Here is a 16,097-nt window from a genome sequence, read left to right as displayed (position 1 = left end):
TGAATGTCCCAGTTCCCCATCTAGTTGGAACCCTAACCACATCAATACTGCTTATGTCTTGAAAACAGTCAACATTACAAATAAGGATGTGCTGGAGATTTAAAACAAAACATAAAGGTAGCTAAATCTCCAGGACCTGATCAAGTGTATCCCAGGAAGTTGTGGGAAGTTAGGGAAGAAATTGCCAGGTCCTTAGCATCTATGGATATGGATGAGGTGCCGAAGGACTGGAGATTAGCTAATTTCTAATTAAGAAAGGCTGTAAGGAGAAGCCTGGGTACTGTAGAATGGTGAGTCTGACATCAGTGGTGGGTAAGTTGTTGGAGGGAATTCTGAGAGATAGGATTTATATGCATTTGGAGAGGTAACGACTGATTAGGGATAGTCAGCTTCGTATGGTTTTATTCGTGGGCTTTGTACATTGTCGACATGAGCTTAAGTAAAGCCTTTGATAAGGTTCTGCATAGTAGACTGATTAGTAAAGTTAGATCACATGGGATTCAGGGAGAGCTTGTCAGTTGGTTACAGAATTGGCTTGACAGTAGGAGACAGAGGCTGATGGTGGAGGATTGTTTTTCGTATTGGAGGCCTGTGACCAGTGGTGTTCCTCATGGATTGATTCCGAGTCCACTGTTGTTTGTCATTTATACAAATCAGTTGGATGAGAATTTAGAAAGAATGGTTAAAGGTTCAGGTTCATAGTTCTCTGGAATTTGTGTCACGGATAGGATGGTTAAGAAGGTGTTTAGTACACTTGCCTTCATTGCACAGGTCATTGAGTATAGGAGTTGGGATTTCATGTTGAGGTTGTACAGGACATTTATGAGGCCACATTTGGAGTCCTGTGTACAGTTCTGGTCCCACTGTTATAGGAAGGATATTATTAAATTGGAGAGGATTCAGAAATGATTTACCAGAATGTTGACCAGGACTAGAGGGCTTAAGTTCTAAGGAGAGGCTGGAAATACTGAGACATTTTTCACTAGATTGAGGGGTGACCTAATAGAGGTTTATAAAATCACGAGGGGCAAATGAGAGCTGAATGGCAAAGGTCTTTTCTGTAGGGGGGATTTCAATGCTAGGGGGGCATATTTTTAAGGTGAGTGGAGAAAGATTTAAACGGGATCTCGGGGCCAACATTTTCACAGAAGGTGGTTCATATTTGGAATAAACTGCCAAAGGAAGTGGTGGGTGCAAGTACAATATTTAAAATACATTGGAACAGCTGCATGAATAGGAAAAGGTTACAGAGATATGGGCCAAACTCAGGCAAATGGAACTTGTTTAGTTTGGGAAATTTGATTGGCATGGACAAGTTGAACCGAAACATCTGTTTCTGTGCTGTATGACACTGCGACTCTATAAATTCTTACTGTGTCAGGTACTATGTATAAGTAGTCTCATTGTAAGATTACTTACTTACAGTATGGAAACAGGCCCTTCGGCCCAACAAGTCCACACCGACTCTCCGAAGAGCAATCCACCCAGACCCATTCCCCCTACATTTACCCCTTCACCTAACACTGCGGGCAACTTAGCATGGCCAATTCACCTAACCTGCACATTTTTGGACTGTGGGAGGAAACCGGAGCACCCGGAGGAAACCTATGCAGACACAGGGAGAACATGCAAACTCCACACAGACAGTTGCCTGAGGCGGGAACTGAACCCAGGTCTCTGGCGCTGTGAGGCAGCAGTGCTAACCACTGTGCCACTGTAATTTTGTCTTTGGTATGGTGCTGAAATGGGAATTTGAGCTTCAAGACCTGATGTCTTCAAAATATTTCTTTGCAGTGGGTGAAACACTGGCTGTCTATGAGCAGAATACCAGGGAGTTTCTTTATCCTGGTCGCAAGCTGACGCCTAGCTATCCAGGGATGGATAGAGAGCTGTTGATGAAGAGATCAGTTGATTTCCCTGTAAGTGAGTATTGATGTGGAGTTAATTCCTAACATAAAATCTTAACATAGATTGCAAAATTCCATTCTATTGACTGAAATCTTTTCTTATAAATCCAATTTTAAGGGATTTAGGAATGAATATACAGTTCATCAAGATTAATATTGACACTAGTGCAGAGAGAAAACACTTTGTAACTTTTGGAAACTGTTATATGGTGACAGCTGATCTCCTTATAAAAGTATGTATATTGAGATGAAGAAAGGAAACAGCGTCAGCTTCAAGAATTCCTAAATCAAATCCATTATGTTAGATGCAAAGTAAAGCTTATTTTACTTTGACTGCAATATTGTCACCCACTGTACAAATTTAATGTTTGCATCTTATACATTTGATCTTCTGAGTAGTCAAAATCAGCTTTCAGTCATATAACAGAGCAGGAACACCCAGAGGTCAACTGTCAGCCTGAAATGACAAAGATGGTTAGAGACAAAAACACTGCAGTTGCTTGAGTCCAAGGTAGACAAGTAGGAGGCTGGAAGAGCACAGCAAGCCAGACAGCATCAGGAGGTGGAGAAGTAAACAGGACTTCTCCACCCCTTGATCCTGCTTGGCTTGCTGTGTTCTTTTATCTCCTGCTTGAAATGACAAAGCAGCAACTAAATATTGAATGGTCCCTTTATTTAATACAGATAAAAGGCCTTTCCTGTGTGTTAACACAAGCTGTGGATTGAAGAGTTTATTTCTGTGGTAGGTCATGGTGGTGTAATACCATAAAAAGTTTTATAACATGTAAAATATTAATTTGCATATTGTAATCATGACTTTAAGTAGTTCTCGTGTGTGCCATTGATGCTTGCGGAACACCTTGATCAAATAAGTCAAGTGGCAAACTTTGAGCTTGTAATCCTTCTTGAAAATACACATAGCAGGGCTAAAAGGATCAAAGGAAATGGGGAAGTGGGAACAGAATATTGATTTGGATGATCATAATAAAACCACAGAGAAGGCTCGAAGGGCCAAATGGCCTACTCGCCTCCTATTTCTATGATTCTATCCTGCTTACCATATTAGAAGCTTATGTGTATGTTTCATGCCTGACAAACAGCTGCAGTACAATCACATTTTTGGTACCACAGTGTCACTTGTTCCTTAGTTCTGAGACCTGGACAACATTCAGGTTTGCAGGCAGATGTGGCAAATAATATTTGCACCACATAAGAGCCAGCTTAACTTTGATCGTCAATGATGTTACCATTGTTGAATCCCCCTTCATTAATATCCTGGAGAATACCATCAATAATAACTCACATGGATTAGCCATATAAATAAATCAGAGTTTGGAAATTCTGTGATTAGTAACTCCTCTCCTGTACTGCCTGTCCACCATTACAAAACAAAAATCAGAAGTGCGATGAGTCCAGCTCTAGTAACATTCAAGATGTTTGACATCATCCAAGACAAAACCTGGAGCTTGTGGCACAGAGTTAAGGACATTGCCACCGTACCACAAGACCTCCTTCGCAGTGATCTTCTTGCATAGAACAAGAACACTGCATACATCAAAACTCAACTGTCCAGACATTCCCTTCCAAATTATTCACCATCCTGTCTCTTAAATGCGCCATTATCTCTTCACTGTCACCATGGATGCACCAACACTATGTGGTCAACCCCATCTTCTCAAGGCCAGTGGGATTAGGAACAAATGTTGACCTTGCAGCAATTCTGACATCTCTGAATGAGTTTTTTTTTTATGGCATATTTGGTTTTACTGTTTAGTTTACAAAACAAAAGTAAATAGCTAACATCATGTAGCCCCTTCACTTCATAACCGTCTAATATGGTAGGCAGGGTTTATGTGCTTATTACAAACTGAATGTGTGCTAACTGACATTTAATCAAATTGCTCCATCCATGATCATTAAACATTTAGCCCTAAAATACAACTTGAGACATTCAGAGAAAATTAATGTGTTCTACATGCTCTGCTTTCAAGAAAGCAGAAGATCTGTGTTGTGCTACCTTTTAAATACACACTGTTCAGTTATTTGGCTTGATGTTCATTATTGCTTTGGACTGAATCTCACAACTTTGAGCACATGTTCCAGACATGTTGCCATTTGACGTTGTTAAAAAAGCTCGCCATCAGAAATCTATATTCCACTGTAAGCCAGAGCTTTTAACAATTTGTTCTGAACATCAAGTTACTAACAATTATTTTCACAGATTAGTCAATGCATTGGCATATTTTCCAGATTTCCCCACTCTTCCTTCTTATTCATTGCCCCTGTTTATTTTGCATTTTGTATGTGAAAGATTTGCACGTTGGTGGTAAGGAGAGTCCGTTTCTCAGCCTCAATCTTCTGGAGGTGTGACAAATTGGTAGCGAAGTGATAATTGGCAGTTTGAGTCTTTCAAATATTTTTATTCTTAAAACACCTATCAAGACTTTTCATGATGTTAAGCTAGGGCCTGATTTAGCACCTGACTACCAAATGTGGCAGAAACTGAGCAAAACATGTGTGCATTGTCTGGTGCTCTAAGTCTCCTTTGGTTGAGAGTTCACTGGAGATTGTTGAAGAACTGATGAATTTTTTTATTTTTCCTTAACTTATTTCAGAGCCAGACAAAATAGAAAATATCCTGGCTGCAGACTACAATGTGGGTCTGTTTTCAAACCATTCCATGAACCAACCCCTCTTCAGCACTCCTGATCAAAGCTTATATGAACTTAGCATTCGAACCAGATGATTTTGTAAAAAATCCATTCAAGAGATTTGTCGCTAGCTGGGCCTATATTTATTGCCCATCCTTATTTGCCCTTGAGAAGGTAGTTGCTGGAAAAGCGCAGCAGGTCAGGCAGCATCCAAGGAACAGGAAATTCGACGTTTTGGACATAAGCCCTTCATCAACGTCGAATTTCCTGTTCCTTAGATGCTGCCTGACCTGCTGCGCTTTTTCAGCAACACATTTTCAGCTCTGATCTCCAGCATCTGCAGACCTCACTTTTTCCTTGAGAAGGTAGTGGTGAGCTGCCTACTTGACATGCTATAGGTAAATCCACAATGCATTAGCACAAGAGTTCCAGTATACTAACCCAAGGACACTGAAGGAACAGCAATATATTTCCAAGTCAGGAAGGTGAGTGGTTTGGAGGGGAACTTGCAGGCGATGGCACTCCCATGTATTTGCTGCCCATAACTTTCTGGAGGGAAGTGATTGAGGGTTAGGAAGATGCCATCTACGGAGCCTTGGTGAATTTCTGCAGTACATCTTTGAGAAGCTACATCAGCGTATTTGGTTGCTATTTGCACCCAATCTTGGAGTGAGCAACATGGCTGTTTTGGGTACATGTTACAGATGTTTTGTCTATTTTGTATACCTTGTATTGCAAACCATGTTTTGCCTGCATTGCTTTTCTAACAAAAGGTTTTTAATAATCACATCTGAACACCAAATTTATGACACTTATTTTGACAGATTGTTCTGTGTGCATTGAAATATGTTGTTGAAGTGAGTCTAGGTTAAGTACAGGCTGCAGCTTTCATTGTAAGAAAATTATCATTTTTGAAGATTGTGCCATTGAGATGATCGTGCTTGTATCAGCACTGCCACAGTTCAGCAGCAATGCTTTGATGTCTGTGACCTAAGGTTAGCTGGTAGATTGGAAGCTGATATTGTGAAATACTGGGTGCTATGTTGTTTTGCTTTTGATAGACATTAATAGAATCGATATGAGCCATTCATAGTCATATGATTGACACAATCCTGTACAAAACATGTTAACTATCGTGAGGCATTCGTTTGAGACATGACAGGGTTGGCATTGCAGCTTCTTATTGCTGTTTGATCTAAATTTAGTTAAATGTTAATGTTTATATTGCACTGATGACTAATTTACTATAAGTTTATATAAAAATGTTAGACTGCATGTTACCAAATGCCAATTTCGAGGAGTTTCAACAAGAGTTTCTTTCCATGAGCTCTAGTGAGATAGCTTGTGCAATTCTCCACTGCTCATTCATTATGTATGCACTATACCTCCATGGCACTACAGTCATGCTATCGTGCACTCTCTAGTGATGGAAGTAATCACTGCTCTAGGGTCCTTCCAGATTTGTGCCTCCAGTGGTATATTTAGAGCCAAGCTGAGCACTAGGCCGCCATCCAGGAATTGTCCTTTACAGTCGGAATGGGAGGATAACAAGAAAGAAAAGCTGAGGAGGTATAGGTGGCACGGGTGATATTTCATTGGACACAAAGGATTCCATTCATAAATATGTTGCCAGTTTACATCATCACTGTCTAATTAACTAACATTATAACTGCAGCTACTACACTGTAACTGCAGAGTGAAACTATTGACACTATCTTTAATGCCACCCCATGTTAGAACTTTTTCTGAAGGAATGCTAATCTTTCCCTAACACCCAGTGTAGTGACACCTTGTCATTGTTGAATATGGGAACATCACAGATTCTAAAGTCTTCAAACAATTGTTAATCTTAACTTTTATAAAACAACGGGAAAAGTGAAGAAAGCAACAAGCAATAAAACCTGCATTTACTTCTGAGTCTAAACAGGGGTTGCTTGCCTTCCCACTAACAACATATTTACACTCAATCAATGAAAGCTTCACCCAACTCACATCCATTGGAAGTAAATGTCAATTAAATGCTATCTGGTTTGTTACAGCTGACACTGCACCGCTACATCATACTTTCGGTGACGTTCATACTGTTTAACGTCCTCATCTTGCACCCGAGAAAACTTTTGCCACTTTCTGCAATCTTCAGCATTCCTCACATTCACTCTTTGCCTGTTTCTGTTGTGTGAAGATTATATGGCACACTATCTGGAGGGTACTGCAAGGACCCCTACACCTATTCAAACATTGGAATCTAATTTTTAGGTGGCCCCTCCATGATACCCATTGTGGAAGAATGGGCTGTATTGCATCTCTGCTTTTGTCTCAGTTGGAAGTGTAATGGAGCTATCTTCCATGGTTGCAGAAGGTAGCCGTAGACTCCCTGCAGCCATCCTGTAAGGCATCTAGCCTTTGAAATGAAGTAGGGATCCAAGAGTTATCAGTTTCTTGGCAGTTTTCATGCCATGGATACCTGACACAGACCTCAAAGATGTCATGCTGATGATGACAGATGACTTCTACGTTGACCAAATGGAACTTTTTTCTACTGAAATTGTCTGCCCGTTATGACTGCCTTCTGGGATTATAATGTTGTGGCAAAATGGAGATCTGTCTTAAGGAAGGGCAGATCTAGGTGTTAAATATTCCTGGTTACAAGGTTTTCAGGAAAGCTAGGAAAAAAACAAACCGAGACGGGGTAGTGATTTTGGTTGCAGAGATCATTGCAAGGGAAAGAGAATGTTTCAGAGGGCTCAAAGACACTGTGCTTATGAGGTGAGTTCAATGGTAACTCCAATAATATTGATAGTGGGGGATTCAGTGATGGTAATACTATTGATTGTCAAGGGACAGTTGTTCGATAGTCTCTTATAAGAGATGGTCATTGTCTGCATTTGTGTGAAGCGAATGTTACTTGTCAGCCCAAGCCTGGATATTGTTCAAAGCTAATTGCATTTGAACATGGGGTGCTTTCATATCTGAGGAGTCATGAATTGTGCTGAACATTGTTCAATAGTCAGTGAACTTCTCCACTTCTGACCTTATAATGGAGGGAAGGTCATTGATGAAGCAGTTGAAGATGGTTGGTTCAAGGACACTACTCTGAAGAATTCCTGCAGAGATATCCTGGAGTTGAGAGAACTGACCTCTAACAACCACAATCATCTTCTCAAGTGTGGGAATGATTGCAACCAGCAGAGAATTTTCCCTGACACTCATTGCTTCCAATGTTGCTAGGGGTCCTTGATGCCACACTCAGTTGAATGCAGCCGTGATGTCAAGGGCTGTTACTGCCACCTCACCACTGGAATTCAGATCTTCTGTCCATGTTTGAACCAAGGCTATAATGAGGTTAGGAGCTGAGTGGCCCTGGTGAAACCCAAACTGGGCATTACTGAGCAGATGCTGCTTGATAGCACTGTTGATGGCACCTTCCATTATTTTACTGATGATCAAGAGTATACTGGTGAGGGGGTAATTGGCCGGGTTGGATTTGTCCTGCTTTTTGTCTCCAGGACGGATCTGGGCAATTGTCAGGTAGTTGCCAATGTTGTGACTGTACTGGAAGAGCTTGGCTAGCGTCACAATTCTTCAGTTCTATTGACAGAATTTTGTCAGGGCCCATAGCCTTTGCACTATCCAATATCTCCAAATGTTCCGTGACATCATGTGGAGTGAATCAAATTGCCTGAAGACTGGAATCTATGATGCTGGGGACTACTGGAAGGGGCCGAGATGGATCACCCATTCGGTAATTCTGGCTGAAGACTGTTGCAAATGCCTTATCGTTTCCACTGATTGTTGAGCTGTTCCATTATTGAGGATGGGGATATTTGTGAAGCTTTTTCCTCCAGTGAGTTGTTCATGACTGCGTGTGCCAGGACTGAAGAGCTTAGATCTGATTCCTTGGTTGTGCGATTACTTAGTTCTATCTGTCGCTTGCTGCTTGTGCTCCTTGGCATACAAGTAGTCCTGTTTGGTAGGTTCATCAGCTTGACACCTTGTAGGGAGACCTGATGCTGCTCTTGGCATACCCTTTTGCGTTCTCCATTGAACCAGGGTTGATCTACTGTCTTGGTGGTAATGGTTGAGTGGGGGATATGCTAGGCCATGATGCAGAATGTACTGGAATACAATTCTGGGGCAGCTGATGGCCCACAGCACCTCATGAATGCCTAGTCTTGTGTTGCTAGGTCTATTCAAAGTCTGCGCTGAAAATGTGTAGCTGGAAAAGCACAGCAGGTCAGGTCACATCCAAAGAGCAGGAGAATCGATGTTTCGGACATGAGCCCTTCTTCAGGACCTGAAACATTCAGGACCCGAAACCCGGCTCATGCCCGAAATGTCGATTCTCCTGCTCTTTGGATGCCGCCTGACCTGCTGCGCTTTTCCAGCCACATATTTTCAGCTCTGATCTCCAGCATCTGCAGTCCTCACTTTCTCCTATTCGAAGTCTGTCCCATTTAGCATGGCGAGAGTGCCACACAACATGATAGAAGGTATTCTCAGTGTGAAGATTGGACTTTATCTCCACAAGGACTGCGGTGATCGCCCTTACCAATACTGTCATGAATAGATGTGTCTGCAGTTGACAGATTAGTGAGGAAAGGGCCAAGTATGTTGTTCCCTCTCGGTTCCCTCACCATTAGTTGTCAACGCAGTCTGTTAGTCTCAGTAATTTCCTGCTTCACTATTCTTTGCTGTTTACTTTTTTTCATTTTTATCTATAAACTTCCCATGTTTTTGCGCAACATAAAGTGACATAGATCCTCTCCTCCCCAGAGTTCTGCCATTCCTTCCAAGATCATTTTTTAAAAAATCATTAATCAAACTCAGTCTAAGGAAACCACTAAAGAAAAGAACTGCATGTGCTGGAATTCTGAAACAAAAACAGATATTGCTGGAGAAACTCAGCAACTGTGGAGAGAAAGCAGAGTTAAAGTTTCAGGTCTGATGTCTCTTTTTCAGTTGAGAGTTTCTCCAGAGTTTGCTGATTTTATTTAATTTAAAGGACCTTTCTGATCTGTTGATACCTATGTCCTTGATTTGCAATGTTTATTTATTTAGTGAGTAAGTGACATGTTTCCCCACTTCTTTTTTTTTAATCTATACTTTTATTTTGATAATCTGTTTCATTAGTATTCACGTACCTGAGGTCTGCTGATTGACCTTGGGTCTTTGACTTTGCTTGTGCAGGCGCACATATGCTGCCTGAGGTTGTCTACCAACCTTGGGAATTCGTTAACTTCCGAGTCCACAACTTGGCCATCTTCGGGCCTGTATGTCTTGCATCCCAGACGCCACATATAGCCTGATCTCAGTCCGATCTGTAGTTTGAATATCTAGGTCTCACCTGGGATTCACCAGCACACTCCAACTGGCTCCTGTTAATGGCAGACCTGGGTCCTGCCCAGGTTGTATACACCTGTTAAAATTATGTCTTTCACTCTGTTCATGCAAAAAGAACTCATAAAGGAATTTGAGTGCCAGGCCCAAGGTTCAGACCAGTCCTATTGGGCCTCTATTCCAGCAAGATGACTAGTGAGTGAGTGTAAATAAGTACTTGCAAAATGATTGTCTACTTTCATGGACAGATCTGAATCACAGCACCACTGAAAGGTGAGTATGAACTCTTTATTTCATTTTAAGCCAGATGATACTCAGGTTTCTTTGTTTACCCAGTAATGTTCACATTGTTCAGATTACAAGTGAGTACACTTGTCTATATTATCCAATCATATTCAAGCTAATACTCATGAGTATATTATCCAATCTCACTATTACAAGTCCACATCCCATTCTGCTAACATGTACTTGTTATAAGAAAGCTATACATATCCCAATCCCCTTCCCCACAGTAGTCCCTCCTATTGCCTAAAAAACAAAAGAACTGCAGATGCTGTAATTCTGAAACAAAAACAGAAATTACTGGGAAGTCTCAGCAGGTCTGGCAGCATCAATGGAAAGAAATCAAAAATAGCGCTTTGCGTTCAGAGACCCTTCTTCAGAACCTTTATTGTCTATTTTCCCTTTCACACTGACAGGCCTGGTTCTTGGGATTGAGGCTAGCTGAGTAAATCAAGTGAAAGTGGCGGAGCATTTAGGGGTCAATGGTTATTACACCGTGAAGTTTAGGATGATAGAAAATAACATTGGTCAATCCAGAGTAAGAATAATCAATTGGTAGAAATTTGACATCAATGGGGCAAGAAGAGAGCAGGGTCAGATCAACTGGAACCAAAATTGTCAAGATAAAAGGGAAATAATAATTATCTGCCTAGAAGGGCAAGAAACAGGGACTAGCTGAATTACTCTTGCAGAGAGCTCGTATAAACACGTTGAGTTAGAATGACTTCCTACTGTACAGTAACCATTCTGCGATTCTTTGAAATGAGATTGAAATATGACTCTCTACAACAGAAACATTGCAGTAACTATGTATACAATTGGACTTGTAACAGAAATTTTCAATAAATGATATTTTACCATCAGCAAAAGAATATAAATGTGCATGTTTCATCCACCTCAGTCCATATGAGTGATGCCTCCTCTGTTTCTCTTCAGTAATTGCTTAGAGTAGAGAGGAAATATAGTTTTAATATGACAACTAATATCTATCTAATCAGTTGGTGACCATTGTGCCAGTATCTTATGTAGGCGAAAGTGAGAACTGCAGATGCTGGAGATCAGAGACAAGATTAGAGTGGTGCAGAAAAAGCACAGCAGGTCAGGCAGCATCCGAGGACCAGGAAAATTGACTTTTTGGGCAGGAGCCCTTCACCAGGAATGAGGCTTGGAGCCTCCAGGGTGGAGGGTTAAATGGGAGCGGGGGTGGGGCTGGGGAGAAGGTAGCTGAGAGTGCAATAGATTAGATTAGATTAGATTCCCCACAGTGTGGAAACAGGCCCTTTGGCCCAACAAGTGCACACCGACCCTCCGAAGAGCAACCCACCCAGACCATTCCTCTACATTTACCCCTGCACCTAACACTACTGACAAAGGTGGATGGAGGTGCGGATAGGGCAGAGAGGAGAGTGGAGCAGATAGATGGGAAGGTAGATTGGCAGGTAGGACAGATCATGAGGATGATGCTGAGCTGAAATATTGGAACTGGGATAAGGTCGGGGAGGGGAAGTCTACATTGATGCCCTGGAGTTGAAGTGTTCCAAGGCAGAAGTTCTTCCTCCAGGTGTCGGGTGGTGAGGAAGGAGGCCCAGTACCCGCATGTCCTCGGCAGAGTGGGATGGGGAGTTGAAATGTTCTGCCACAGGATGGTGGGGTTGATTGGTGCGGGTGTCCCAGAGATGTTCCCAAAAGCGCTGTGTGTAAAGGCGTCCAGCCTTCCCAATGTAAAGGAGACCGCATCAGGAGCAACGGATTCAAAAGTGACATTTATGGAACTGCAGGTGAAACTTGGATGGATGTTGAAGGCTCCTTTGGGGCCTTGGATGGAGGTGAGGACAGGGATGGGGGAGGGGGGTGGGCGGGGAGGTGGGGGCGCAGGTTTTGCAATTCCTGCAGTGGCAAGGGAAGGTGCCAGGAGAGGAGGATAGGTTTTGGGGGGGGGGGCGTGGACCTGACCAGGGGGTAGGGAGGGAAATATATCCCTGGTGGTGGGGTCCGTTTTTAGGTGGCGGAAATGTTGGCAGATGATGCAGTTTATCTGGTGGTTGGTGGGGTGGAAGGTGAGGACCAGCGGGGTTCTGTCCTTGTTGCGGTTGGAGGGGTGGGGGGGTGGGGGTGGGTTTAAGGGCAGAAGTGCGGAACATGGATGAGATACCCTCATAAATTTTAAGTTACCACATGAGGCTACATCTATGAGATTCCTCTTTTTATTTACAATAAAAATGTACATTTCAATGTATTACTTAAAAAAGGGGGAATCTCGCTGTAGTTTCAGAGGAAAATGCTTCTTTTTACGTTTAAAAATGTTAGAATGTTGCATTAGTAATTCTGCATTCTGCAGAAGTTTATCAAGTTTTATAGAGAGCATCTTTTATATATGTACAATAGTAATTTAGTGTTACATGTATTTATGAAAAATACTGTGAAGTATGTATGTCACCATAATTAATCTGGCACCATTTTAATTACATAAATTATTTTTAGAAAGAAATAACGCATAGGAAGTTAAGACAAACTTCATTTTTTTGTTTCAACCACACTTCTTGATTTCATAAGTGGCTATAGGATGCCACCTTACTCTATAGCTACCAAAGCTTCCTGATGCCACAAACACCAAGGAAAAAGCTGAAGCAGCCCCGGATCAAACCGAGAATGTCACCTCTGCCAAAGTCACTATTTTGCCTCTGATACTCCACCTGCTGCCTTAGCCCGGAGACTATCCCAATTCCCAAGGACAGGGCACGCTCTCAACTTCCTGCCAAAACGCAAAAGGGAAAGAACCAACTGCGATCCATCGATGCTGGAACAGTTGGTCAAGCCTCGACCACCATGGCTGTGAGGAGTGGAGTGGATCTGCCACTGAACAGTACCTCTCTGCCCTATCACCTTTATCCGCACCTCCATCCACCTTTGTCAGTAGTGTTTGGTGCAGGGGTAAATGTAGGGGAATGGTCTGGGTGGGTTGCTCTTCGGAGGGTCGGTGTGCACTTGTTGGGCCAAAGGGCCTGTTTCCACACTGTAGGGAATCTAATCTAATCTAATCTATTGCACTCTCAGCTACCTTCTCCCCAGCCCCACCCCCGCTCCCATTTAACCCTCCACCCTGGAGGCTCCAAGCCTCTCTCCACCACCACAGCCACAAAAAGAAAAAATGAATTTTATTCAAAAATTAAATGAGGAAAATAAAATATAAAAAATGAAGGAAGCGGTTGGTCATGTGAGAGGGAGTGGATGAGCTCAAGAACCCGAATACATCCAACCTTGCTGTCTCCCCATCTTGAAATGAGTGATTAATTAGATATTGGCACCTTGATTTGATATTTCATTTTAAAGATAACACATCTGACAATGTCACATTGCCTCAGCACTGCACTCAAGTGTGAATCTAATATTCAAGTCTTGGAGCAGCAATTCAAACTTTGACCTTATGATTTTCTGTATTGGAGAAATTTGAATAAAGGGGATAATTGCAATGAGAGTAATGACAGACACTCTGACAATCCAATGGTTTTGTTCTCCTGCATGATCCTGTTTCAGAAAGAGAGATATCATCTGAGTTTTTTTCTGTTTCAGGGTATAGCTCCCAGACTGGAGTTCTCAACAACTTCAATAATAAAGGAATGTCCGTATGACCTACAAATAGAAAGTGAGGTGAGCACCCACTAATTTTATTGCAGATAAAATTGAGTTGCTTCTTTGGTTCAATATCACCATGTGTGTTACTAGTTTGATTTGTTTTGTAAAATATTGGCTGAGATTTTGTACCATTGTTCAGAATGGAGTAATTTTGAAAAGATTTTATTTCAGTTTCAAAAAATATACATCTAATCTCACCTGTAACAAAGTGTGCTGCTAGAATCTGTACTTTATGTAAAATTACACATGTGGTTTTACTATAAAAATTCGATAGAATGATTTTGTAATAGGACACGATTTTGCAGAAAACTAGGGGTGTGATTAACAACACAGAAAAATTTCCATGGAAATTCATAAACCGTTTGCACTGACCACACATATGTTGTTTATTGTTGGAGATTTGAAATATTGTTATTTAAACCTTTTCTATCTTAGCAAGTTTTGAGAAGATTTGTAGTTCAGGTTGAGGTTCTGGATGTATGTTTGTTCACTGAGCTGTAAGGTTCATTTCCAGATGTTTCATCACCCTACTAGGTAACATCTTCAGTGGGCCTCAGGCGAAGCATTACTGATAATTCCTGCTCTCTATTTGTATGTTTGGGTTTCTTTGGGTTGGTGATGTCATTTCCTGTGGTAATGTCATTTCCTGTGGTGGAGTCACTTCCTATTCTTTCTCTCAGGGGTGGTAGACAGAGTCTAACTCGATGTGTTTGTTGATAGAGTTCCGGTTGGAATGCCATACTTCTAGGAATTCTCATGCGTGTCTTTGATTGGCTTGTCCTAGGTTGGATATGTTGTCCCAGTCAAAGTGGTGTCCTTCCTTATCTGTGTGTAAGGATACTAGTGAGAGAGGGTCATATCGTTTTGTGGCTAGTTGGTGTTCATGTATCCTGGTGGCTAGTTTTCTGCCTGTTTGTCCAATGTAGTGTTTGTTACAGTCCTTGCACGTTATTTTGTAAATGACATTAGTTTTACTTGTCTGTAAAGAGTCTTTCAAGTTCATTAGCTGCTGTTTTAGTGTATTGGTGGGCTTGTGGGCTATCGTGACGCCAAGGGGTCTGAGTAATCTGGCAGTCATTTCAGTGATTAGTGGAGAGTGGCCAGGAACAGGAAGTGACTTCACCACAGGAAATGACATCACCAACTCAAAGAAATCCAAACATACAAATAGAAAGCAGGAATTATCAGCAGTGTTTTTCTTTCTATTTGTTTGTCATTCTTTGAAAATCCAACATTTCTTTCCTACTCTTTATTTTGCTTTTTGTACTTGATTTGAGATGGAGTTCAATCTTCCAAGTTAGAAACTACACTGCTCTTTCACAATTCTTCAACAAATTGGTTAGGTTGTTTTCCCTGTTCACACATCTCCCAGATACTTTCTGGTTTGTACTTCTTGGATAGTAGATTGACAAGAACTTCTAGTCCAAAACTTCTCAAACTTTAGGTGCAAGTTAATTATATGAATAATTAATGGTTATTCCCTGCTAACTCCAAAATCTGGCCCTATTGGTTTTATGAGCTGTGCAAAAGTTGACATCTCAATTAAGTATATGTTTCTTTCTACATGAAGGATTTTAGCAGCTGGGATCAAGCCTGCTCTATGCAGCAAGGGTATGCACTGATCAGCAATTGGGAATGGGTTGGAGAGGGAATAAATCTGTGCATTAGCAATGTTCTGTGTTAGGTGGATGAACTAAGTACGGAGGCCAGTATCCTATCACCAAGTCATCCTTTGTTTACAGGAAAAGTACACTGGCTGTAACCAGCAACTCGGAGTCAGTCCTCGACTGAGAAGATTCTAATCTCCTGGTTATATTGACCAGCCAGGGCTTTCCTGATTGGCCCAGGTTAAGAACCTCAATCAAGGATCTCGTAGTCAACAAGTTCCAACTGGTTCCAATCACTACATCCCTCCTCCACTAAGTCCAGGATATACGCTTGGTCTTTCTCTTGTCGCTGTTTTTGTGACATTTTCATCCCAGGTCCGGTTTATCTGACACAGAATCTGTCACAGGCAGCATGTATCAGACCATAGCACATCTCTTGCGTCTGGAACATCTGGCTGGAGTTACCTTCTCTTCTTGTGGTGGTAACAGTATCGAGGCTGCATCCGTCTCGGACTTTGAGGATTCCTGAACACTAGCAGGGGGAGAACCTATGATTTCTGACAAGCCTTCTGGCTGTTCTGAGAGGCCAGGTATGCCCTGCTCTTGCCCGTTTGCAGGGTAATGGCTTTCAGCTGTCCACATGTTTGTTCAGGGGACTGTATCACCTAGTCAATCTTTGT

At 41.8% G+C, this 16,097-nt stretch overlaps 1 protein-coding gene across 1 annotated transcript in view; it reads left to right on the top strand.

Moving 5' to 3' along the window:
• spata6 (spermatogenesis associated 6) overlaps positions 1-16,097 on the top strand; it is a 97,027-nt gene that overhangs the window by 20,123 nt on the left and 60,807 nt on the right. The window contains exons 5-6 of the mRNA XM_060829817.1: positions 1,795-1,919; positions 13,748-13,825. Of these exons, the coding sequence (XP_060685800.1) occupies positions 1,795-1,919; positions 13,748-13,825 (203 nt within the window). The remainder of the gene's footprint in view (positions 1-1,794; positions 1,920-13,747; positions 13,826-16,097) is intronic.

This window comes from Hemiscyllium ocellatum, chromosome 9 (genome assembly GCF_020745735.1).
Source record: "Hemiscyllium ocellatum isolate sHemOce1 chromosome 9, sHemOce1.pat.X.cur, whole genome shotgun sequence".
In the NCBI taxonomy this organism is placed as follows: Eukaryota; Metazoa; Chordata; class Chondrichthyes; order Orectolobiformes; family Hemiscylliidae; genus Hemiscyllium; species Hemiscyllium ocellatum.
This window is presented reverse-complemented; position numbering and strand designations above follow the sequence as displayed.